Raw genomic sequence first — 25,290 nt, 5'->3', positions numbered from 1 at the left:
CTGTCTCTGTCACCTCCCCGGGAATGGGATTAAAAGTGCATACCAACATGCCTGACTTTTTAATGCAGGTCCTGGGGATCAAAGTCAGGTCCCTGTGACTGCACAGTGTGATGGCTCATCTCAGTTGTCAAGCTGACACACCTGAGAAGAGGAACTCTCAGTGGAGAATCTGTCCTCATCGGACTGTCCTCTGGGAAAGTGCTCGTTAGGCACTTTCGCCAAGGGTAATCAATGTGGGAGGAGCCAGCACATTTCGGGTGATACCATCCTTGGACAACTGGACCTGGGTTTTATTAGCGAGGTAGCTGAACGTGAGCCTGAGAGCAAGACGATAAGGACCGATCCTGTGTGGTCTGTTCCTTTCTGCTTCCAGGTCCTGTCTTTAGTTCTTGCCTTGGCTTCCCTCAGTGAAGGAAGGACTATTACCATAAGGTAAAACCAGCCCTTTCTTTCCCAAGTCATTTTTGCTCCTGATGTCTGCCTCAGCAACAGAAGCCAAACTAGGGCACGCAGCGAGAACGTCACCAACTACGCCTCAGTTGATTAATTTTGTGATCATGTTGGTAGACAGAATTAGTCTGCAGAAATAACTTTATATTTTCATTTTATTGCCTTTTGTAGGAACATGATTCAAGAAAGGGTTACGGAAGAACCTTCTATTCCATTCTTCTCAAAGGCTGAACTTCACCACAGGGCGGAGGAAGGTCCAGTACACTGGCACTGGCTGAAAAAACAAAAAAAAATTTCCTGCAGTGAAAGAATCTGAACTCGGGTAGTAGTCATATATTTAATAAGATGTTACTAGTGTGGCCTGTGACTTGTACATGGACTTAGAAACAAGCCCTCTCCTGGGTCCAGGTCTATCTCTCCTGACCCTGGGCATCCTTTATGAATATTTTTGAAATTATAAATATATTTTTGTGTACAAGGCTCTTTATTTATATGTCGACCATGCCTCAATACAGTGACGTTCAATAACACTCTCAAAAGAGACTTTTAGAAGAACACTGAGGTAGTATGTCTGTCTGTCCTCCCTGAGAACTTAGCACTTCTTTCCCCCTCCCTCACCTTAGCTCTTTGAGGTACTGTCTCACTCTATAGTCCTGGCTGGCCTAGAACTCAATATTTAGCCCAGGCTTGCCTTGAACTTGCACCCATCTTCCTGTCCCAGCACTCCAAGGGCTGTGGTTCCAGAAATGTACTACACCAGGTTGACCTCTCTAGAAACAAATTATCTCTCTTTACTGATTCAGACAAAAGAACACAGAAGGGCAGAGAGACATGGGACCCTTTGTGTTACTGAGAAGTCAGACAGGCCTGGCACAAATGCAGCATTGCTGCCCTGCATATAATGACTGGCATCCAGAGGAACACACCAGGGTCTGAGCTGGGAACTCGGAGCTCCTAGGTGAATGGCTAAATCAGAAGCAGACACCGGATTCACAAGAAGAAAAATGCCACGGAGGCCAAGCATTCACATGAAGTTTGGACATTTGATTGAGACAGAAATGTTTATTCACCTCTGGTTGGTTATCTTTGTTTCTCTGTAGCTTGACTTTCGTTACCAGTTTTTGAACTCTGGAAGAGAAAAAAAAATCACAGGAAGAAAAGTTTGAGATGATCATGTTCAAGTTTAGGGAAACATGTTTATCTGAATATTGAATGAAGATATGGAGAGAGAGAGAGAGAGAGAGAGAGAGAGAGAGAGAGAGAGAGAGAGAGAGAGAGAGAGAACCTTGAGGAAAAACACTGAAGTCTTTTTATGAACTACAAACAAATTCATCTCTACTTTTTCACAGACCTAAATGGCACACTCAAACAAATGGGAGATGGAGGTTAATGTCTTCTTATTAAAGAAAATACATTTTAGCAAACTAATAAATTAATCGTAGCATTTCCAAAGACTAAGACACTTAGCAAAGTAGAGAATTTCCAGCAGAAGGAAATCCCCATGAGTTGTGTGTGTGTGTGTGCAAATGTGCATGAGTGTATATAAGCAGTAAAGTAGTTGGGAAGCACATCTTGAGCAACTGGGAAAGAAAGAATGAGAGAGAAAGCTGGAGCCTTCCTCACTCCCTCCATCCCAGCCACCAACTGAGGCTGACACTCACAAGTTCTGGGGTCACACACAGCAGGCTGCTACAGATGCCACAGGAGTAAGGGGAGCAGGGACAGCTCTCCCCACACCTCGCTCCCTTACCCTCATCTCCCTCTTGTTCTGTCAACTGAGTGACCTTGGGAAGCTCCAGAAGGAGGAAACAGCCACCTTGAAAGCCTTCCTTCCTTCCTCGGACTCATCCTGCCCTTCTCCCCTGTCAGCTATGATTTCCTTGGCATGTCACCTTGATGCCTTTTCATTAAGGTGACAAGAGAGTCAGAGCCAAGGAGTTAGGAGCAATGATGTAATTCCATAGTTATTTCTGTCATTGACTTATGGATACAACTTTGTTTAAATGACACACACAAGACAGCAAGGTTGGTCCAGCATTTGCTTTGCTTGACAGTTTTCCTTGCATGGGGAAAGCTTCTACTGTGGACATCTAACAGTTAGCTTTGTGCTCCAACACACAGAACTACTGGACATGTAGAGAAGAGGAAGATCCCATAGTGAATTCTATTGTGTTCTTATTTCCAGAGACAACAGTAGAATTTCTGTGGGAAAACAAGAAATAACTACCTCTGGCCTGAAACAGGACTCAGGCTCCTGCACGTCGCCGCACTCCTCCCCGGCAGCAGTGAACTTTGTGAACAAACATAGCCGTTCTTCATCCGTGATCTCTGGCATCCACTTCACTAAGTTGACCAGAAACCTGTGCTCAAAGACAACCAACAGAATCGCTGAACGGTTCCTCCCTACAGTTCCCCTTCTTCCATGTGTGTGTTACAGACACACATGCTAGGTTTCAAACTTGGTGAGTGTAAAATTTTAAATGTTCCATTTCTGCAAGGGTCTTACGAAACTTTCTAATTCACTAAGTGGAGTTTTTGAGGACTATATAATCACAGACAAAAGTGGATCCTATTGAACATAGTAGGTCTTCTAAAAGATTTGTTTCCCAAATCAATTCCCTTTCCTCAGTGGTTAAATGCTGTTTCTGTTACACTTGGTACAGACAAGGGTCTAAATCCAAGACTGTGGGTCTTATTCTTGACATTCAAAACACTACATGAGAGAATAAAAGCAAAGTTCCTGACCCTTTGTGTCTCTCCTGTTTTAAAACACTGAAAGTCTCAAGGCAAAAATCTGCATCATTGGAGATGGTGAGGCGGCTCAGTGGGTGAAGGTGCTTGCCACCATGCCTGATGATGACCCGAGTTTCATCCCTAAGACCCACGTGATGGAAGGAAAAAAAAAATGAACTGCCAAAAGTTATCCTCTGAGCCGGGCGGTGGTGGCACACGCCTTTAATCTCAGCACTCAGGAGGCAGAGGCAGGCAGATTTCTGAGTTTGAGGCCAGCCTGGTCTACAAAGTGAGTTCCAGGAAAGCCAGGGCTACACAGAGAAACCCTGTCTCGAAAAACCAAAAAAAAAAAAAAAAAAGTTATCCTCTGACCTCTCAACTTATATACATGGTGGGTGCTATGCCCCCCCCCACACACATACACACACATAAACAAATAAATAAAATATAATAATATTTTACATATCTGTATTATTCTCCCAGCTCATTTGCACCTCTCCAGCAGCACTCTGGCTAACTGCCTGACCCATCTTTCCAAACCACAGACCAGTGAATAGACTCTACCAATGAGGAAAAAGATAAACTAGATGTTTACTTATAAATAGCAGCAATACATAAGCAATGTTGTTTTGTGCCTAAGAGGGTAGACAATCTGTTGAACTAAATGAATCGTATCAGCCGATGTACCACACGACCATGGTGTGTTTTCTGAGACAGATGTGCCTTTGGGCTTCATACCTGTGTTTCTTATTCTGAAGGTCCTCCTTGCGAGGCTGACACCAGTCTGCATGCAGAGCAGATACAAGTGCGGAGATGGATGGGAGCGCATAGGTCGTGTCGGCTTTCAGATGCTCAAAGCAGTGGCTTCTGAAGGCGAAGTCTGTTTTGCAGCAGTGATCCACAGCAGGATTGATAGTTCGATTTGTATTTACCCCACATAATTCTCCAAGAACTAAATCTGCCTATACCAATGAGAAGTGGAACACTGGTATGATTTTAAAAGTCTAAGGGCACTTTAAAGGGGTGTGTGTGTGTGTGTGTGTGTGTGTGTGTGTGTGTGTGTATAAAATTAGATGAATAGCTAGTTGTGAGATCACCAGCAACCTTACTTAGGAAAATACAGGTATCTAGGATACTATACTGTGTAGCAAGAATTGTAAAGGCTAACCAACAGTATTGCAAAAAAATCAATCTACAGCAATTAAGTTCCCACGAATTAATTTTTCATGTTATATACACAAAGTTTCTATTGTGTGCAGAGACCTGTGACCTCAAAGTGACAATCGAACATGGGTTTCTGGGTGTACCCCAGACTCTCCACCCCATTCCCAGAAGACTGGGCAGAAAGTAGCATTTCTCTTCTGAACTCTCCCTTTGGGGACAAAAGACAAAATTGCGACACTATTTAAAATGGTAGGGCTTACAGTCTGGGATGTAGTACAGTAGAAGCCTTCCTACCACATGTAATAACTACAAAATAAATAGATAAGGCTTCCTGGTCTATTCTGGAACGATACAAATGATTCTTAAATCATTTGCCCTAACCAATGACCTCTGGCATAATTTAAAAAGAAGAGAATTTGAAGAATCCTTGAACATGACTCAGCACATTCTCCTCTGATTTTCAATGACTTATATGATGAGCCAAAAATAAAATAATATTTCTGGCTTGTACAACGTTGAAAACAACAGAGAAAAGTAGATAATTAGTATAAATTAGCGGTGGAATGGAGGGCTTATGAAAAGTCAAATATCAGGTCTGTAATCCTAGCCCCGGAGAGGCAGAGACAGGAGGATCACCACAACTTGGAACCAGTCTGACTTACATAGTCAGCTCTAGGCTAGCTAGGACTGTACAAAGAGACTGTCTCAAACACAGGAGCAACAGATGACAGAGAGAACGCTCACAGACAATGTGGACCTGGGAGCTCTCTCATTGGCCCCACCTCCCAAGCCACAGGCAATTGACAACTACTGAGAAAAGATGCATTAGTCTCCCCCAGGGATGAGCCCCCTACTTAGTTATCTAATACCAAACGGCCAGGCCTGAAAGCATTACACACTAGAAACACTGAACCGACTCACGAGGTTTTATTTATATATTTATCTATATATCTCTGTGTTTAACGATAATAGACACAGAAAAGGAGGTCACGAATTCAAGAGGGAGTGAGGGGTCATGATATAATTATATCTCAATTTTAAGGACTGCAAATTAAAATAAACAAAACGCATAGTCAGGTCCACAGGCCATACTCACCAAGTTGTCAACACAGGCAAACTCATCACTGAGAGTGCAACAGGTTGCCAGAGCTGCCACCATGTCCTTACTAAGGGAGACCAGTTCTTCCATGGGGAGCTGAGGGGCTGCCTTGGTGAACCTGACAAGGAAACTGAGAGAACACACATCTATTGGGCTCTGGACGAAGGCAGATACCCTTTGTTCCTTGGACAACTACTACCAAACGCATGAGAGAGAGGACTAATAGCCAGTGCCCAGTGTGACCCTCATGCCATGATAGAAAATCCTTGACAGAAATGGCCTTGGCCAGTAAGTAAAGGTACTGCAATATGCTGTGCTGATGCTAAATTGTTTCACAGGACCGTTTGGCAGTCATGCTAGGAATCAGATGAAGAAAAGTAGGATCCTTAGACAGGCCAAGGTTGGCACTGCAGCTAACAGCAACATGGTAGGAATGATGAAGTCACATTTTAAACCGGGTTTTGTTTGAATTAAGGATGTTGAACTTCGATAAACTCAGCTCTAGCATGATCACTATTTACAAGCTTAAATTAACTGCATAGTATTCTAGAATTTTCATAAAAATCACGAAAGAGTGAACACTACAATGAGAAGCAGGCCCATTGACAATTCTGTCATCATTGCTGGCTTCACTCCTGAGCTACCCATCGGTTTCCCAGGAAACAGTCGGCACCTGAAGTTCCCTTCATTCTCTTTACTTGGGACACAATGCAAGAGTCCTGCTTTGGAGGCCAGAAACTTAAGTTCACAGACACTTGAGCCCTACAGGAACAGTGTCTAGAATCCCATATTTCTTTCCATTTGTGGTCTCATGTCTGGTCAAAGAGTCCCGCAAAGGCTCAGTGGGAATTCTTAACTTTTATGTCTTTGTTCCCTCCAGAGTTGAATTGGCATAACTGAAAGACCGGCCTACAATAATACAATGATAGTCTACATCTGAAAGATTATTTGAGCCTGGTCACAGGTTTTAGCCCACGTTACGCAGATGACCTACTGGCGCTGCATAGTGTCCTTCCCCAGCTCCTGGTACTGTCTGCATTCCTGCTGCACCATCGCAAGGCTCTGCTGAGTTGTCTCATTGAATTTATCCTCCTGAAAATTAAAAGCAGTCATGGGACTGTGTTGAGAACCTACACAGCTCCACATGGGCGTGTGTCTCTGTGGAAAATGAGAATTTTCTAGCACTCTGATCCATCCGCAGATGAGAGCCACAGGAGCTTGTTCAGGACAGTAACAGAACATAAATGGTGGGTGGAACCGGTTTCTTATTGCATCGCCTAAACTTGAATGCCTACAAACTGACTTTCATAAGTGAGAGAAAGCCAGGGCTACAAGCATTTTATCTACAACTGAATGAGCCATGCTCACCTTGCTGAGTATGTTTTTGTTGTTGTTGTTTACAGATTCTGTCCAAATGCTAATTACTATATATTTTTCTCCAAATTGAGCACAGTTCTATATGTTCATGCAAGAATTTGAATTATTCGATCACAGATAAACAATTCAAATATCTCATTTTTTTTTTAGAGCATTAGCACTTACAAGGTATAATTTGAATTTTATCTTGACAATATGTGTACTTGATCCTTATCTAGAAGTGGCCTAGAGATAGTAGTAAAGGAACTTAGGCCAGGTTCCCAGGGCGACCCAGCTAATAAGCATTGCTGTAGAACACTGAAGGTGTATTTATCTTTATTTGTATCTTTTCACATCATTTCAGGTTGCAACTTAAAACCTCCCAGAGTTGTCTTCAATTATTTGATGGACTTTTTTTTTTTTTTGGCATAAACTGGGCATTATCCTGGAGCTATGAGAGAGAACCACTCTGCAACACACGGACATGCGGAGACAAACGTGCCTCCAAGAAAACAGAGAACTTCCTAGCACCATCTCTCATCCAAGGATGAGGGGCACAGTGACTTGTTAAGGACAGCAACAGAGCAGAAATGGAAAACGACAGTTTTCTTATTGCACTGCCTAAATTTGCATGACTATAAACTGATTTATATAATACTTAAAAGAAAAATGTAAAACAAAGCAAAGGTAGCATATATAACAAAGGAGTTGTGAAAAAATTGTCAAATACTTCTATAACACATGAAGTTATATCTTATAAGTATATAAAGGGATAGGAAAAGCTATTAGAACATGAAAACAAGAAACAAACATGAACAAATTTTTTATAGAAAATTTAAAATAATATATCAGGACTTGGGTGAGAATTTTGCATTTGTTCTTAGAGAACTTCATACAATCTCATTTCATATCCACCCTTTTGAACAGGGAATTTTTAATGTAATTTTAGAAATCAAGCCCATACTTAAAACACAGACACATTTTTACATTTTACATTTACATCTGTTAGGCCTAATTTGTATGTGAAGTGTCAGCAAAGGCAACATTGAGACAAGCATGCCCATGGCTCTGCCAAAAAATAATAATTTTCCAGAAGTTAACAGCAGTTTGGGTCAAATGTTTTTAAAAGTCTGTATATTCTGACCCCATCACCCTCTCTCGCAGTGATCCATCCTGAGAAGAACACTACGAATATTAAAGAAAAATGTAGAGAATAAGATTCTCATCTGTGAATCTCATACGAAATCATAAGCACATAACCATCACACTAAGTGTCCACACATAACAGGAGAGTAAATAAGTCAATTACTCCGCATTCTGAGAGAATACCAAGCTCACGAGTAGGAAAGCTGTCTATGTTAGAAGCCAGCAGTCACATGTTCCCTGGAGCCTGTGGGGGGAACACAGCCTTTTTTTCACTTTGAGTTGAGCCCTGTATGGCTCATTTCATACACTGATATGAAATATGGGGAAAATAAATTTCTGTTCTTTTAAGTTAGTAATTTTGTGGTTAAAATAGGAAACAAATATAGCACCATTCCACACAAAAAAAAGTTTCCTATTATACTAAATAATAGAAGGTCCAAACATTTCCTAAGAAATGCACTTCTTCAATCTTATTTTTAAGGCATATGCAAATATAGAGAATAAAGTATGAAAGAAAGTATTTAATATATTATAATAATTATATATTACACATAATATATTTAATTATATTATGTTATTTTATTTTTATACCATTATATTATCATCAGAAAGCTTTAATAAAAACTGGTTATTGCTTTTCAGTTTTCTGAATCTATGTTTATGGGACCTACCGCAGGACGGTAACAACCTGCTGGGCTTTCTCTGCTGCAGCAGTCTTCTAGGAGGTCCATATACACTTTAGTAATTCTTAGGATCTCTGGTGTAGACAGGTCAGGATGTCTCCTGGAGTATTCATAAATAAACCTGAGGTGTGTCAGACATTTACACTGTTAGAACGCATACAAAGAAGAAAACACCCAACTCCACTTTCATTGAATCTAGTAAGATCTAACACTGCGTCTATTGTTAAAGCTAAATGTGGAATTTAGTCTATTCATAGAACATTTTACACCACTTTTTAAACCCCTTTCGTGTATCATATTTCAGACTAACAGTCTTTCTTCATCAAAGGGGGCAGAGTTGTTTGAATTATTTAGAAACAATTCTTAGAATAATTGACATCTGAAGTGTCATAGGCACTGCATGACCTTGGGAAAACACCTCCAGACAGACTTCTGACTTGGAGTGGTGAGAACACAGGCTCTTGCTTCCAGAACATGCCTGGTGAGACACAGGGTGACTTTGCCCACTGCTCCCTCCTGTCACTGGCGAAATATGGGAGTTACACTTTCCTTAACTCCAAATCATAGGCTGGGTTTCCATGGCCTAAGAGAAAGGCTCCAAGGGAACAGGTGTGCAGGACATGAGGGGCAGAGGGAGAGGAATGGAGGATGTTAATGAAGCCATAGTAGGCATGTACGCCGGATCAAACTTCAATCATAAAGACTTCCTGGACACACTTCTTCAGTCAGCTTCACTTGGTCATTAAGATAAACACTACCTTGAATCTGGAAGCACTAAGCCCTAGGTTGGATATGCACAATGCTACAGGTTAAATTTCCCTGTTTCTGAAATCTGAATGCCAAAATTCTTCAGAACCCAAAACATTTTGAATGCCAATATGGTACTATAAGTGAAATTCTCTACATCTAAACTCACATGACAGGCTACAGCCAAAATGTAGGTGTACTAAAAAAATCAGGTATACATTTTTATTTAATTTCGTTTATACACATAAGATGTATATGGAAGATAAATGAGTTTAATGTTTAAACTAGGGTCCTCAACATATCTCATTTCGTAAATGTAAATATCTCAGATTTTGTTTCAATCTGAAATTAAAAAAGAAAAAAAAAACACTCAAGAGACTTTTGCACAAGATGGTAGGGTAGACATCATCTTTATATGAACTGATGAAAGAGTCAGAATGCCAGAGAATCACGGTGTCTCAAAGACAGAAAGTGAGCTAGAGTGTCAGAAATCTACAAAGGAAATGAAAAGTCACCGAGACCGGAGAAAACGGTGGATGAACTGCCGATTAGACGTTCGTGGCTGGAAGGGCGACTCAGTGGTTAAGAGCATGTATATCTCTTGCCTTAGCTAAATTCCCAGCACCCATACTGGCTGGCTCACAGCTGCCTGGAGTCATCAGGCATCTGACAACCGCTATGGACACCTGACTTCACGCGGACACATACCCACACACAGATACACGTGTATGCACATAACTTAAAAATAAAAATAAGCGCAGCCGCCGAGCCGCCTGACAGGTGATACTACTGAGAAGAAGCAGAGGTCACTTCCGCAAGCAGTGTGCCCCTCGCGGAGGGCTCCTAGGGCTCGAGACTTTAAGAGTCTGTATATTCAAACCAACAGAGGCACACATCGCCACCCAGAAACGGAAGAAGATGAGAAACAGAGCAATGCAATCCTCCACAAGATCATAGCCTCTCGACGAATGAACCCAAAGACGCCGGCTTACAGGATGCCAGATGCAGGTTTCGAAAATTTTCTGATAAGATCAATCGATGGCTTGAAAAAGGAAAAGAGAGGCACAAACTGGTGGCTTTTTGCCCAGGACCTGAAAGGGATAGTAGAAAAAGATATAGAAAACTTAGCAAAACAGATAAGACAATTAGCCATGTGGGTGGAAAGACAGCAGAATGGAGAAGTATTCAGCAAGGAGACAAATGAGTAAAAAGTGTTTTAAAAAAATCTGTCAGTCAAGTTTTTTAATAAAACAGTATGGAAAGCACCCCCAAGAGAGTTAATAAAACAGATGAAAGTATATTTGCAGCAGGGGACAAGGTTGACAAAATATAACACTCCAACATCAGAAAACACACGAGACAAACAAAAACCATAACCACAATGCCCAAGGACTTGAGTAAATAATCCAGAAACCAAGAGGTAGAAGGAAGAGCTCTGACAGCCTCTCAGTTCTCAAGTCTAGAGAAAGAAACACATTCAAGAACAAGAGGCGTTTAGAACCTCGGATAGGCATGATTGGAGAAGAACCTTGATAATATAGTATAGTCAAGATGTCAAAAGCACAAAGAAAAGGGCCCACAAACGAATACAAACTCATTGTAATGCCAGGGCTCTTGTTAGAAATCTTAAAAGCCAGGAGATCATGAGATGATCTATTCTAAGTCTTGACAATAAGTAACTGACAAACAAGATACCTGTATACAGGAAAGCTGTCTTTTAAAATTGATATGGGGAAGGACATTTCAGGACAAATTCAGTCCATATCTAAAGGAACATTAGGCATATAGGAAGCGGAAAGGCACCCTCCTATAAGTACAAAAGGACAGGCAGGAGTAAATTCATGAGACTAGATAAACAAAGAGCTAGAAAAGAGTCTGTCAAGTCCAACACCATGAAACAGCAAATCCCCTAAAATAATAGGAGAGAAAGGTAAGGACAAATTAAAACCCAAACAGCTAGCAAAATAGCCTATAAAATTACAAGAATTGGAAAAAAAAATCCCATCAATTATAATTCTAACTGTAAGCTCACCTATAAAAACACACAGACTGGTTGATTGGATTAAAAATCTAAATCCAAGTATTTTTGTGTATGTGTATGTGCACATGTATGTACACGCATGTGCGCATATGTGTGCACATGTGTTTCTATGCGCACGCACGCGCGCATGTGTGTGTGTGTGTGTGTGTGTGTGTGTGTGTGTGTGTGTAATAAAACCAGAAGTGATCATGGGAGATCTTAAGAGAAGAGGAGGGAGAAGAAAGGGCAGTGAGATTCACATGACTTAAAATCAGATGGAGAGTCACCACCCAGCTAGGTCAGTCAGTAGAACATGAGACTCTTAATCTCAGGGTGGTGGGTTCGAGCCCCACATTGGGCGGGTACTTTTGCCTAAAGAAAGTGGCCAGAAGTCTGGAGATAGGAAAGGATCAAGAAGTTGACAGATGTCTGGAGTCTGGAGAGGATTAGCTCTAGTGCCAAGAGAACATTTCATTCACTGAGCAAAAGAGTCAGAATCCTATAAAACTGGATGGAGAAGAATTGTGGAGGAAAGGTGTGTGAAAACAGAGAGCAGACACAATAGGGGAAGGCAATGCGACAGTGGGGTGAGAAAGAACAAAATCCAGAGGTGTGTAAATATTAAAATGTCATAATGAGCCCCATCACTTTGCACTGTTAAAAATACTAAAGCTGATAGTTCAACTTGACCCAGTGACAACTAGGATTCAGATTTAGTCCTGTGGCTTCCAGTCCACTAATCTTTGTCTTGGGATACAGCTGGGCAACCAAGCCTGTGGCTTCTTAAGAGCAGAATCCCCGGGATCGGTCCCATCCTCTGTCATTTTTACCTGTGAATCTTGAACAAGTAACTTAATTTCTATATTTCTCAAAGTGCTCAGTCAAAGTGTTGGGGGAAATGGTACTTATTCTACATTTGGTTTTAGAATTAAAATGGACAATCTGAATAACACATTCAGCCTATTGCCTGGCACATATATGGTGTTCAGTAAATGTACCCAACACTATAACCCATCAATGTTTTTACTTAAAGGTGTACAGAATAGCTCAGGTACACACCAGGATCTTTTTAGCTGGTGAATTACAATGCCTTATCCTTCCACCAGAGTTAGCCAGCATAAGAATGTCTTATTTTCTATTTGCCTTCTAAACTTTTAATAAAAAGTTATAGTACTCAGAAAAGAACTTGTCCGGGTCAGAATCTCGTTCTTGACACACATTTTCACTGTCAGTGAATTTGGCTTCTCTGAGAGATAAGCCCTCGGGTCTGTCATCTTTATTTGCGTTAATTATACAGGCTTCCCGTTCTGGTGTCTTCTTTTCACAGCATGCTTTGATTTTACTTGAGATGGAATCTTGTTTTGAACAAATATGGTTCATAACCTGGCTCTGCATCAAAGAAGAACAAGAGAAGTTGTGACTTTTAGATTTCTGTCAGGAGTGTTCTTTCCATCCAAACAGAATGGCTGCTCACAAAGCCATTCCTGAAAGCAACATCAGCACCCACCCACCAACTCACTAGATAGATAATACTCATTTAAATTTCACACTGACTTAATATTCAAGAAGATTCACATTAGTGTGGCTGTTCTCTGCCCCTTAGGATTTTAGGTCATATAAAAGAAAATAAGCTCTATCATAAACTTATCTCCATTGTTAAATATTAGGTTGTTAAGTACTCTCCCCTCACTCCTCTGGTACATTGATATCTTTACTTCCCCTCAAAGATCATGGATCTATGTGCAAGAGGAGGTAGAAAGACTTTAAGAGCCAGAGGTGGTAAGTGTTTCTGAGAAAAAAACATCTTCCAGCTACAGCAGAGGAAAGTGGACACCCAGCTCCAGCCCTAACCAAGAAGCTGTTTACAGCGGACACCTGCTGGGAGAGAGAAAATTAGATTTCTCCAGTGGAGGGATACTGGCTATATCAACCACACTGCAGAGCTTGCCCCATGCCCAGGAGCAGCTGTTAGTCAACACAAAATGAACTCTATTAGCGTGTGTGTGTGTGTGTGTGTATGTGTGTGTGTGCGTGTCCATCCATGTCCTTTCAGCTTTGTTTTGTTATTGCATTTGGATTAGTTTGGTTTGTTTATTTTTACTTTTATTTTCTGAGAGAAATAAAGGACACAAAGTTGAACAGGAAGGGAGATGGGGAGGATGTGGTTGGTTGGGGGAGGGGAAAGAACTTGATCAAAGTATATTGTAGGGGGGCAATGTCAATAACAAAGGAACCAAAGACTGATTAGGAAATTAACTATTACAGAAAATACCTGTAAAGAATTCCCAGAAGAAGAAACTTTCTTTTTCATGTAATCTTTTCTATGTGGCTACTATAAATCTGTGGCTATTCAAATGTTCAAACATATGCCCCGTATAAGAGAGAAAGCCCTGCCTTGCCCCCATTCTCACCGTTTATCGCTGCTCTTACCTCTACATAAAGCTTGGGGACAAGGGAACAAAGGTTACCTTAGCCACACAGGATGAATTTTGAAATCAAACCCAGCTCTCAGTCCCCTCTCCAGCTTCTACTACACCTTTACCCTCCCCTGTCCCACACTCTCTGGGTACTTCAGGCCTCCCTAACTTGACTTAATGTATTCCCACTATCTGGAATCTTCTGGTGGACTCGGAGGGTGAAGGACAGGATGAGTCCAAGGCTAAGGTGAGAAATGGGATATAAATTGGTACCACATTTCCAGCGTTCATTGCTCATCCGAAGCCAGCATCATTCGAGGCCCAGCACTTTCTAATTTCCCAAGAATTCATTCCTATTTTCAGTTAATGACAATTGGATTTCTTGCATTTCACCATAAAGACATTAAAGAGAGGAAATTTGAAATACAATATGATCCCTTAGTTTTAGCTTCAAGCCATAGAAAATTTAAATTATTATATTAGTTTAGTAAATTTGATTTAACATTATTTAACCCGTATTCCCATAAACAACCAAATACTACAAAATAAATTATGAGTGGCAACCCTTTAACAGGGTTACATTTGAGAATAAAATAATTCAGGAGGACATCTTCTGTCCACTGCTTAATTTGAAGCAGATATTTCCCAATACCTAAAATTCAAGTCATTTAAGTAATATACAGTCTTTACTGTAAGTAAAACAAATTTAAAACCATCACCATAAAGCTTAATTTTAATTAAGAAGAAATCTGTGTATTTTTAATGAAATTGTATTGACTTTAAAGTGACTGAACAATTTCAACTCTACAGTATGTTTACTGGTATATTCCTTTAAAAATTCGCTTTAAGGGTTATCAGATGCTGGGGTAGGAGCAAGAAGTGGGAAGGTGTTGGTCAAGGACAAAATTTCAGGTCTATAGGAGAAATCATTTCAGGAATTCTACTGTAAATCATGGTGACTATAGTTAATAATGTGTGTCACATAATTTGAAAATTGTTAGGTAAGTAAATTGAAAGTACTCTTACCATGAAAATATAAGTATGTGAGAATAACATAGAAATCCATATTAAGTCATTTGATTTAGTCATACTACAATGCACGCATATTAAAATATTACGCTTCAGCTGGGAGTGGTGGCACACGCCTTTAATCCCAGTACTTGGGAGGCAGAGGCAGGTGGATTTCTGAGTTTGAGGCCAGCCTGGTCTACAAAGTGAGTTCCAGGACAGCCAGGGCTATACAGAGAAACCCTGTCTCAAAAAAACAAGCAAACAAAAAATTATGCTTCATGCCATCAAAAATATACACACATAGATAGATAGATAGATAGATAGATAGATAGATAGATAGATAGATAGATAGATTTGTCAGTTAAAAAGAAAGAAGGAGGAAGAGAGAGAGAGAGGAAAGCTGGGAGAGAGAAGAAGGATCATGTGAAGTTATTTGAAAAGATCTTGGGAAATCAAAGAAAGCAATTTAAAAAAATTTAACAATAATTCATTTTCTGCGGTTTCCTGGGGGCTTCTGATGTGAAGGAGAATAATTGCTAATGACAGGGAGAGATAGAGAAGCTGGAGAATGGGAGTTCTGGTCTAGTAAGGTCTCTGTTAACTGCTGCCTATTACACACTGTATGAAGAGCCAGAAGAGAGGAGCCTTGACGTATCTAAGCAGATAGAAACAACGAACTGGCAACACCCAAGCTGATCACTACGCACTGTACACATAAAGGTATCACAATATTGTACCGAATCTCCTTTGAGAAATTTTATGTGATAATTAAAATGTAAAAATAAGCATTAAAAATTATTGGGTTTTGCTTTTTTTCAAAATTTTTAAGGTAAATCTTTTAAAGAAAATGTACCTGGCTTCGGATGCACTGCACAACATCTCCTTCACAGCATCCGTCATACATAGACAAAACATCTTCTATGAGGGAAGTAAGGTCCTTAAATCCAATCCTGGGGAATTTTTGACTGAATACAGCAATGTTTCTGGAAAAATCATTAATAGACCACTAAAATAATTTAAATAGACAATAGATAAAGAAGGCCTTAATTAAGTTACATGCACTGTAGAAGGGGCAAGGGCAATTGATACCATGAGTTTAACACAGAATTCCTATCAAATAGCTGATAGTGCTGTTACAAGATCTATATCAGTGGCTCTTGATCTTCTTTAATACAGTTCTTCAGATTGTGATGAACCCAAATTATTTTAATTTGTACTTCATAACTGTACATATCTGCTACTGCTGTGAATCAGAATATAAATACAGATATTTACTATGGTTTTAGGTGACCCATTTGAAAGGATCATTCAATGCCCAGAGGGGTCATGATCCACAGGTTGAGAACTACTGGTCTATATGCTCTCTTGGAAAATCACAGGGTGGTATTTTGCTGTTACTACCCCCAATTCTGGATTCCAACTAGAAATGGCATGAGAGGGGCTCTGTCTGCCATAATGACTTCAGCCAAACATACCACGTGAGCTGATTGCAGTTATAGAAAGCCCATCACATACACTTTCGAAATATATTTCAGACTAGCCTTTTTCCCTTGGCATCCTCCCATCCCTATGTCCTTAAGAATCAGGAAGACTACAAATAAAGTCATCAGCTACTTAACAGAAACAACAACAACCAAAAAATTGTGTGTCACAAGCAAAAAAAAAAATATAAGAAACACAACACAAAACTCACATAGAGTTTAAGACCTTGGGTCCAAATTTTATAAGGGCTCCACAAACACTTCTTTGATAAGAAGATGATGCTTTTAAATATTGTGTGATGGGAGCGGCCTGAAAGCAAAGAAAAATTCTGTTGAAACAAAACCAACATCTCACTGTTTTCTTAGTTTTTAATTACTTGTGTATCAACCACTCTGAAGATTTCCAGCTGCAGAAAGTACATGGGGAATTTTTATCTCAGCAAATTTGCATGTTGAGAAAAATGTGTATCCTTGGCACATTACAAGGGTTGAGCCAGTATTCCTCATGACAGCATTGCATTTAGTAGGAGAAGGTTTGTTGCAGCATCTCCCCTGAGCATGGCTGTCAACACTGGCATGATTCTACCTTACTATTAATGCCAAAAGAAAGCTTGCCACAGACAGAAAGCATCACGTCAGCGTTTACCCTGGATATTTGCACACTTGGGCTTTCTTGCAATTTATAAGAGGGAAACAAAACCAAGAATGAGAACCTGGTAATTAGTGAATCTCTTTCAAGGTTTTCTGGTACACAGTGCACTCCTATCAGTGAGTGCACTCATGTAATAGTGTGGCAGACATGCTTTTTGTAATGTTGAATGTTAAGTGGATATCCGGAGCTCGTGGCATTGGGCGATTCCTCATCCTCTTGATGAAATAAGTGTGGTACCCACCTTGGCTTGAAAGCAGGTGGCTTTCTGTTGCTGTTCACAACATGTGGTCGCTGCCTCCTCAAACCGAGCAGCAACGGTTAGAAGAACAGGGGAGAAGACAAAGGGGTTCCTTCTGGCAACCTCATACATATAGCTATAAAACATTAAGTTGTTCTTTAAGGGGGAAGAAGGCAAAGGGAGATGGAGAAGGATGAATGATGACAAGGGAAAGGGGGAGGGCATGAAAAGCAAATGAAGGAAAGGGTAAGAGGATTTTCTACTACAGCAACGCTCATTGAGAAGCCGAACCAGTCATCTCCAGCCCTTAAAGTTAGAGATGCTGACTCCAAATTAAGGATGGCACGGGCAGTTCTCACCCTGAGCACCACTGTATCTATCTTCTTCCTTCCCTTCCTGTGATGTAAGAAGCCTGTCTCCCTCTCCCCACCACATCAAAGAAAAAGTCATGTGAACACAGCATATCCAAAATTCAAGAACATCCTTATGTTCAAACAAACTTGTGATTGTTTCAAAGCACAGTAGCCTTCCAGAGAGGTGGGGAGGGGTAGAGAAACGACTTTCCTTCAGCATTCACTACACTATTGCAAAGAAATTGGGCACTACATATTCAATAATTTAAGTCTTCCCACGGCAAAACTAGCAACTTCCTTTGGGATGAAAATATTCCCATCCCATGTAGCCTAACCATACAGTGATGGGCATACACCTCTGCCCTGAGGATTATCACATGAGAAGACACACAGCACCAATGTTAGAGTCTTAAAAGCAGGATCCACAGTGATAGCCTATATACATGGAATGAGTTTATGAATCAGCCAATTCACCAATAAACTCCCCCGAAAAGCAATAATAAAGAAAAATCCAAAGCTGTTTGGAAAATAAAATTATGAAGTTCAAAAAAGAAGAATAGATTTTAGCCCAACAAGAACAGTACCTTGAATCCTTTTGATACCAAAATTAAACTTACAGGTGTAGAAAAGATTCACTGTTATTTTTATAAGCTTGGCATTTCTCTTCTGGATCCAGAGTGGGGAAAGGGGGCAAGAATCCCACGTTAGCTTTCTTGTTGTAGAAGAAACAGAGTCTTCTTTGAAAGCCGGTTTTCCCGCAGCAATGAGAAAAGTTACGCTTCTGCGGCAGTCCCTCCAGATCACAGAACATGTCCTGGATAGCGTCGTTCTGAACAACAGAGAAGAAGACAATGTTCTGTCAGGGTCAAACTCTTTCTGCCCACGGAGAAGGTGCGGTGGACACATGAAGGACAGTACCACCTTTGAGGAAAAGGTTCCAGTTTCCTCACAGCTATCTACAGAATGTCTTTACCTAAAGTCTTTGGAGAGCATCCCCCATATTGAGAAACGTCATCCAACAGCGAGCCTCCCTCACCTGGTACTATTTCTACAATGCCTCCTTTGCAGTTCTGTAATAGACATTGTGCCAGCAAGTTGTCACGTGCTCTTTAAGCTGGTTGAAAATGAATTCAGGGAACGAGGAGGCTCTCTCTTGTCTCAGACTCAAGGATGTTTATTTCAAGTGTCTTCTAAAAAATCCCTGTCTGGGGCAGGCTGCATCTATTCCATGACAGGGAAATAGGAGACCAGCAAACAGCTAAGAGCAGTAATAGCACTGTGCTCCTCCTAACAGAGGTTAAGCAACGACACCGTGCTCCTTCTAAGAGAGATTATTATGGTTTGCCCCATGATACAAAAATGTCTGCAGTGGGATGAGAAGCTACATCCTCATTCCTTGAGAGAGCATGCTGATGTCCTGGAAAACTCCAATTGGGAACTCCAACAAAGCATTTTCTGAAACAGCCGTTTCCCCAGCCGTTTCTATTGAGTAGTTTAAGTGTCCAGTGGTGTTGAGTAGTTAAGGTGTCTGATGCTACCTTCGTTTGTTCTCTTCAGCTGGGTGGTTCCAGTCGAGTCTACGAGATGCTGTAAGTGCCTGGTTTGATGATGTCTTGCTATCTATCTGCTGCTCCTCGTTGCTACTTGGTGTGTCTGTTTGTTTGTACTTTTGCTTGCTACATGCTTAGGAAACTCTCCCCCTTTGAAACTGAAAGTGGCCATTATCAATTAGTCCCAGTACCAAACAACTTCCTCTGTGGGCTTTCTTCTTATCTCTCAAAGTCGAAAACTCAGTGTGGTTTTGGTCATGGTGTTCAATATTTTTTATTGGGATTCCATCTGGAATCAGTCCAGAAGAGAGAATGTGGGAGCAGAGCATGAGACAGTAAGAAAAGCAACTAAGAGCCCTGACCCTGTCCACGTATCTCGGAAGATCACCCCTTCCTTTGAGGATGTGACTGCCAATAAGTCATAGGCATAGAGATCGAAAGTGCATAACTCAGTCTTCCCATGTATCATAAGACAGAACTGTATTTCCCTTGAGAAAAGCACCTTATCCTAAATACTGAAAACTAAGCAAAATAACAATTATGTGGCCAGACTGGAGAGATGGCTCAGCTGTTTGGGGTGCAGAGTGCTTCCCAGCACCCATGCTGTCAGCTCACAGCTGCCTGTAACTAAGGCTTCAGAGAACGGACACCCTCTTCTGCCACACACACACAACTTGACACGAAATCCTGTGTGTCTAGAGCACCATTCTTAGATCTTGTTCAGATGAGACTCACAAGCGGTTACTTACAGCTGTCTTCGAACACTCCGGAAGTGTGTTGTCAGCCCAACACCTATCCCTGTAATCCAGCATGGCTTTTACCAGCGTTTCCAACTCATCAAAGGATCCTTCCTGGACATACTGGGAAAATGCGATGATGGCCCTGCAAGGGTTCATGAAGGGTACACAGTGATCTTCTGCAGAATTTCTACTTATGTCTAAAAATAACTCACAGAGACAGTGAATGGGTTTACTCTCTATGCAGCTGCTATTTAACTAAATTATCTATGAGGAGCATTTGCCTTCCTAGAACACATCAGACAACAAATACAGTGAGTGTTATCATCAAAGGGAATCCAGAACAACTCACAGGTAGGCAGTGTTCTCATCTATGAATTTCTGGGTAGCATTGAAATGATCTGAAAATCAAGGATATTTGGATTATTACTTTTCTTTATATTTTTACATTTTCCTAATAAGTAACTTTTCATGACATTCAAGTGTGAAACTATAAAATGCTTATGGTGGAAATATTTTAACACATATAATAAGGAATGGGAAAGTCTCTCTCTCTCTCTCTCTCTCTCTCTCTCTCTCTCTCTCTTTCTCTCTCTCTCTTTCTCTCTCTCTTACACACACACACACACGCACACACACACACACACACACACACACAAATATGAGACTTAATGACAGATGAGTATGTATTCAGAAGTTAGAATTTAATTTATTTGAATTCGTCTAAAACAGAGCAGAGTTTAGATTTTCCAGTGACAATGTGCCATTTCTGTGCAGTGTGTATGTCATTTATGACAAGAGAAGCCACATGAAGATTAAGTGATAGGTAATCTCCTCAAGACAAGACCTGGTGACAGATATTATGCATCCATGGGTGGTGGCAGTGAGTACAGCTTTTAATGCTAGTCATGTGAGGTTCATCCAAAATCACAGATCCTTTCTCGGGGTATAGAAGATTTGTTTGTCCACACAGACTACATTTTTGGAGTATTTATTTCTTTAGGAAATATTGATCTGGGTGCTATGAAACCATCAAGAGTTATCAACACGGCCACCTTCCTTGAACCTTGGCTTCCTGAGCACTCACAGAGTAGGAATAGGTTGTGCGCATGCACCTAGAGGGAATAGTTTGTGCACATGGCTATGATCCAGTTTAGAATCAAGTTAAATATTCATCATGAATGCTTTGTAATCCCTAAGTAAAGAATCAGAAAAGATTTCATGGGAGTGCCCTGTGAATTAACACTAAAAAAAGAAGAATATTTCAAAAATTAGCAAGAGAGTTAGATGCCCAGTCTTATGTGTAGAGAAAATATGTAAGAAAAACAAATATCTAAGGCAAGAAACCTTGAGACAAATTCGGGAGGCACAATCCGCTTCGTAAGAAGAACAAGGCCTCCTTTAGAGTTTGGGTTACGAGGATCTTGCATGTAAAACCAAGAAGTGTGGGCTTCAGTTGGAAGCCATTGAGTTCTTCACATGGGATAGGAATGTGGTCATGCTTATACAATAAGAAACACCGGGCAGTGAAGCATCCTATGTGCTGGGCTTTCCATTGGTGCCTAACCAGTGGAAACTAATAGGAACTACATGTCAAGTAGAAAAAAACAGTAGGATCTGAATTTTGCTGGGAGTAATGCAAAGGAAAGAAAGCACAGTCGCAAAACACGTCAAACAGACAAAGAGCATCAGGCTCTGAAATGGGATGTTACATGAGGAGAGCAGAGAAAACATCAGGCATTGCCATCTCATCGAGCCTGAGTCTGCTCTCACTAGCGGGTACCTCGCGGTCAGGACCACTGTGATATGCTGGATACGCTTGTGCAAATTATAGTCATCTATTAATTTATTTTTTAGGATTATACTATCATCATATCACTCTTCATTCTCCCGCCTGAGCTCCAGTTCATCCCTCCTTGCTCTCTTTCAAATGCATGGCCTCTTTTTCATTAATTGATCAACTGTTGCTATATACATTATATATTTTTATGCATTCTTTGATACATAGCTACAACCTTATCGGTCTGTCTAATGTCACTTAAGTATATGTTTTCTGAGCTGACATTAAGCAAATTATATTTGTGTGCAGAAGGTGTGGCTTTCTGGCCAGAAGGATTTAAAAGGCTCTTCCTCTGGATAGGAAAATTTCCAAGTTTCTCCATTTGGTAAAATGTAAAAATTGCCCTTCCCTCCAGGTTGACACTCCTTATGTAGTCTGTTGCTGTGGATATGTAACAAACAGCTGAAGGAGAAACCAAGGTCGCACATACCCCGAGGGCATTTATCATCTACTTGGAAGACGTATTAGACAACCAAAAATATTTTTTTAAAGATTGTATATAAATGTTTATGCATGTGTATATGTGTGTGAGTGTGTATTTATGTATGTATATATGTATATGTATGTTATATATACTGTATCTATGTTATTCTGTTAGACTAACTAATCTGCCATAAAAAAATTCTAATATTTTGAAGTCCGAATTCCATCTCAAGACAACACTATCCAAACTGTTGGCCATTTCTAACTGCCAACATCCTGTAGAATAGATAATATGACAACCAAAATGAAAATCTATAGTGTGTTGTTTGCAATTACTGACCAGTATACATACACTAAGAAGTGAGAGGAAAAATAAATTAAACCACAGGAATAAAGTTTTAAAAGGCTAAAGAAAAGTAACTCCCCTAGCTTAGTCATTCCTGGTAATACACAAGTAAACTTCTTACCTAAGTCCGGAGACTTTGTGGGTAGGGCTAGGGACTCAGTCAAAGACAACAGGAAAAAAATAAAACCTGTAAGTTTTAAGTGTCTCATGTTTAAATTTTAAAAAGAGGCCACATTCAAGAGAGTAATGTGACTGGGGAGGAAAAAAACCAACTTTTTATAGTATTCTTTGACCTATCATTTGTTAAAAATTAACTTAGTTAATCTATTTCTGAAATACATAGGCTTTTTTTTTTTTGGTCTGGGTGCAAATTTCTTGGTAATTATTAACTAGGAAAAATTATGCTGTATTTCACTGGGAAAAAAAATCCCCTGAGTTGGAAAAAAACAAAAACAAAAACAAAAACAAAAACAAAAAAACAGTCCACAGGGTAAGAATAATCCTCCTTCCAAACGTTGTCAAATACTCCAAATGTTAAAGGAGAAAAGACTAGCTTACACATCAAAAAGGAAACGCTCTATAAAAACATTAAGTTCCTTGGGCCTGAGAGGTAGCTCCGTCCATAAAGTGTTTGCCTGGCAGGTGGAAAGACCCGAGTCTAGTCTCCAGAGCTGTGTAAAGGCATTCTAATGCACACGTGTCACTCCAGAAAGAGAAATACAGCCAGGTAGTTCCCTGTGACTCTCAGGCCAGGCCTTCTACACCATTTGATGATTTTCAGGCCACTGAGAGACCTAAGGTACACACACACACGCACACACACACACACACACACACACACGCACACACACACACACACACACACGCACATGCACACACAGAGTGGACAACTGAGAAACGGAACTAGAAGTTGTCCCCTGGCTTCCACAGAAATACACGTATGTGCAGGTGCACACATGTGCACATGCACACAAACTCGACAACATAAAACAGTACTTTTGCTTGTAATCAAAGAAAATTAAAATAATTTTTCTAACTCTGTAGAAACAGAACAAAGACAACACCAAAAACATTGACTTCTGGAAATATATAGAAAAATAAGTGCTCATATGCCCAAAGCTTTTAGAAAAAAAGTTTTTAGTAACGGTTGATAATATTAAAATATTCATGCCAATTGAACCAATCCCTTGAATTCTGGAGCTATACTGAGATCTTGACTCTGTATGTTGAATCTTTTTCAGTCTATAGAATTATCTGTGGTCCTGCCATGTCTGGCCTTTGGCATGTTGAAGTGCATCCTTTTCACAGTTGATTGGAATTTTTTGGTCAGGAATGGATGTTTAAACTCACCAAGTCATTTCCTGGATCTTTTGAGATGCTCACAAGGGTTGTGTTCTTTTTTTGTATTGCAGTGTGCCATCTTTATTACTGTGTGTGTGTTCAGATATTTTTCATCACTAAAGAAAACCTCACTTGATCACAGTGACTGATCCTTTTGACGTGCTGTTGGAATCCACTTCCTCAGGAACCTTGCTAAAGATTTTTTTCTCACAGGATTACCAGACCATAATTTTCTTTTCTTTCCATGTAATTCAGTGGCTTTGGTACCAGATTAATGTGGGGGCCTTATAAAAAATGAAAAATAAATAGCGAGAGAGAGAGAGAGAGAGAGAGAGAGAGAGAGAGAGAGAGAGAGAAATATGATACAATAGCTCCCATCCCAGTGGGAATCAGAGAGAGTTGATTCCAGACCTAATGAGTGGAAATGACCTGGGTGCATGGATTTGTGTCACTCCAAACACCACATTCCAATGTGATAGAGACTTTATAAAGTTTTCATTGCAGCAGAACAAAGAAAGTCATAAATCAAGGTTTGTTTTGGTTTGGTTTTTTTGAGATTTATGATGGAAACAGCAAGCAGGCATGTTACAGTAAAATGTTGAAGTCTCTTTGAAGAGCCTCAGATGTTATCTGATGGGACACTTTAGCTTTTGAGGTGGTAGAGATGAGGGTTCTGTTTGCCCGCTCCCCAGAGAACTTTACCCCGACAATCCCAGAGATGTTAGGTCAGATGTAGACCGACCTTAAAGCCTAGTTTAACAACTAGAGATATGTCAGGGTGATTTTGCTGTGGACCTGCACCATTCCAGCTCTCCACCGTCATGGCTCTGATCATCAATCATCCTTTCAGTATCCTTCACTCAGGTGATTTCTTTTGCTGGAAGCTTCCCTTTATAAATGTTTTCACCGTGTTTGGATCTTGTGGGTGTTTGATCATGATTGGCACTCATTTGTGGTAGAATCCAGCTGTGCAGACACCCAACAGCTGTCCTGGCTCTGTTAAATAGAATGCTCTGTGTATTCCTCTTACGTTTGTTTAGTCTGAACTGTAATTTAAATTGAAAGTTTTCTGTCTGAAGGTGGGAAATTGAATCCATCTCTGCTCTCAGGCACATTGATTTGCTATGATATATTTATAATTTGCATATCTTCCTGTTATATATAGTACAGCCTTTCCTCTGGGGATTCATAATAATTGCAGGGTCATTTTGGAGTCGAGATTAAATCGGTTAAGAGGCCATGTTAGTGAAATGGAAGAACAATAGGAAGATAGACTGGTGGTAATGATGGTGGAACTGTGGATCAATGCTGAGCAGGGGGAAGGGAGGACCGAAGGACTCTCCCCTGTGATCCGGAAGTCTCTCTGCTTCCCAGTTGCAAGAGATGAGAAGGCAATTGGCCAACGAGCAAAGAGCAAATCAGCCAGTGTTGTGTTCACTCTTCTGGGGAGACAAGAACAAAGTCCCACCCCCAGAGAGGGCACCTGTGACAAATATCAGTGTC

The 25,290-nt window shown here is 40.4% G+C and overlaps 1 protein-coding gene across 1 annotated transcript; it reads right to left on the bottom strand.

Annotated features, from left to right (window-relative positions):
* Nucleotides 1-587: 587 nt before the first annotated feature.
* Afm (afamin) lies at nucleotides 588-22,696 on the bottom strand. Its single transcript, XM_021211165.1, has 15 exons — nucleotides 22,568-22,696; nucleotides 20,190-20,238; nucleotides 19,850-19,982; nucleotides 18,168-18,379; nucleotides 17,201-17,333; nucleotides 16,520-16,617; nucleotides 15,680-15,809; nucleotides 12,573-12,787; nucleotides 8,620-8,752; nucleotides 6,441-6,538; nucleotides 5,444-5,576; nucleotides 3,922-4,145; nucleotides 2,678-2,810; nucleotides 1,521-1,578; nucleotides 588-724 (listed from the first exon to the last, which is right to left on the bottom strand). The coding sequence occupies exons 1-14, from the start codon at nucleotides 22,653-22,655 to the stop codon at nucleotides 1,531-1,533; spliced, it is 1,827 nt and encodes a 608-aa protein (XP_021066824.1). The 5' UTR covers nucleotides 22,656-22,696; the 3' UTR covers nucleotides 588-724; nucleotides 1,521-1,530.
* Between the last annotated feature and the right edge of the window lie 2,594 nt (nucleotides 22,697-25,290).

This window comes from Mus pahari, chromosome 13 (genome assembly GCF_900095145.1).
Source record: "Mus pahari chromosome 13, PAHARI_EIJ_v1.1, whole genome shotgun sequence".
Lineage (NCBI taxonomy): Eukaryota > Metazoa > Chordata > Mammalia > Rodentia > Muridae > Mus > Mus pahari.
Note: the sequence above shows the minus strand (reverse complement) of the source record. Positions and strands in the feature narration are given on the sequence as shown.

Excerpts from the sequence above, each read along its gene's own strand:
- Afm (XM_021211165.1), bottom strand. The coding sequence starts at position 22,655 with ATGAGACACTTAAAACTTACAGGTTTTATTTTTTTCCTGTTGTCTTTG. Across the intron at positions 17,334-18,167 it reads AGTGAATCTTTTCTACACCT|CTATATGTATGAGGTTGCCA; the intron begins GTAAGTTTAATT and ends AATGTTTTATAG. Across the intron at positions 6,539-8,619 it reads CAGGTTGTTACCGTCCTGCG|GAGGATAAATTCAATGAGAC; the intron begins GTAGGTCCCATA and ends TTTAATTTTCAG.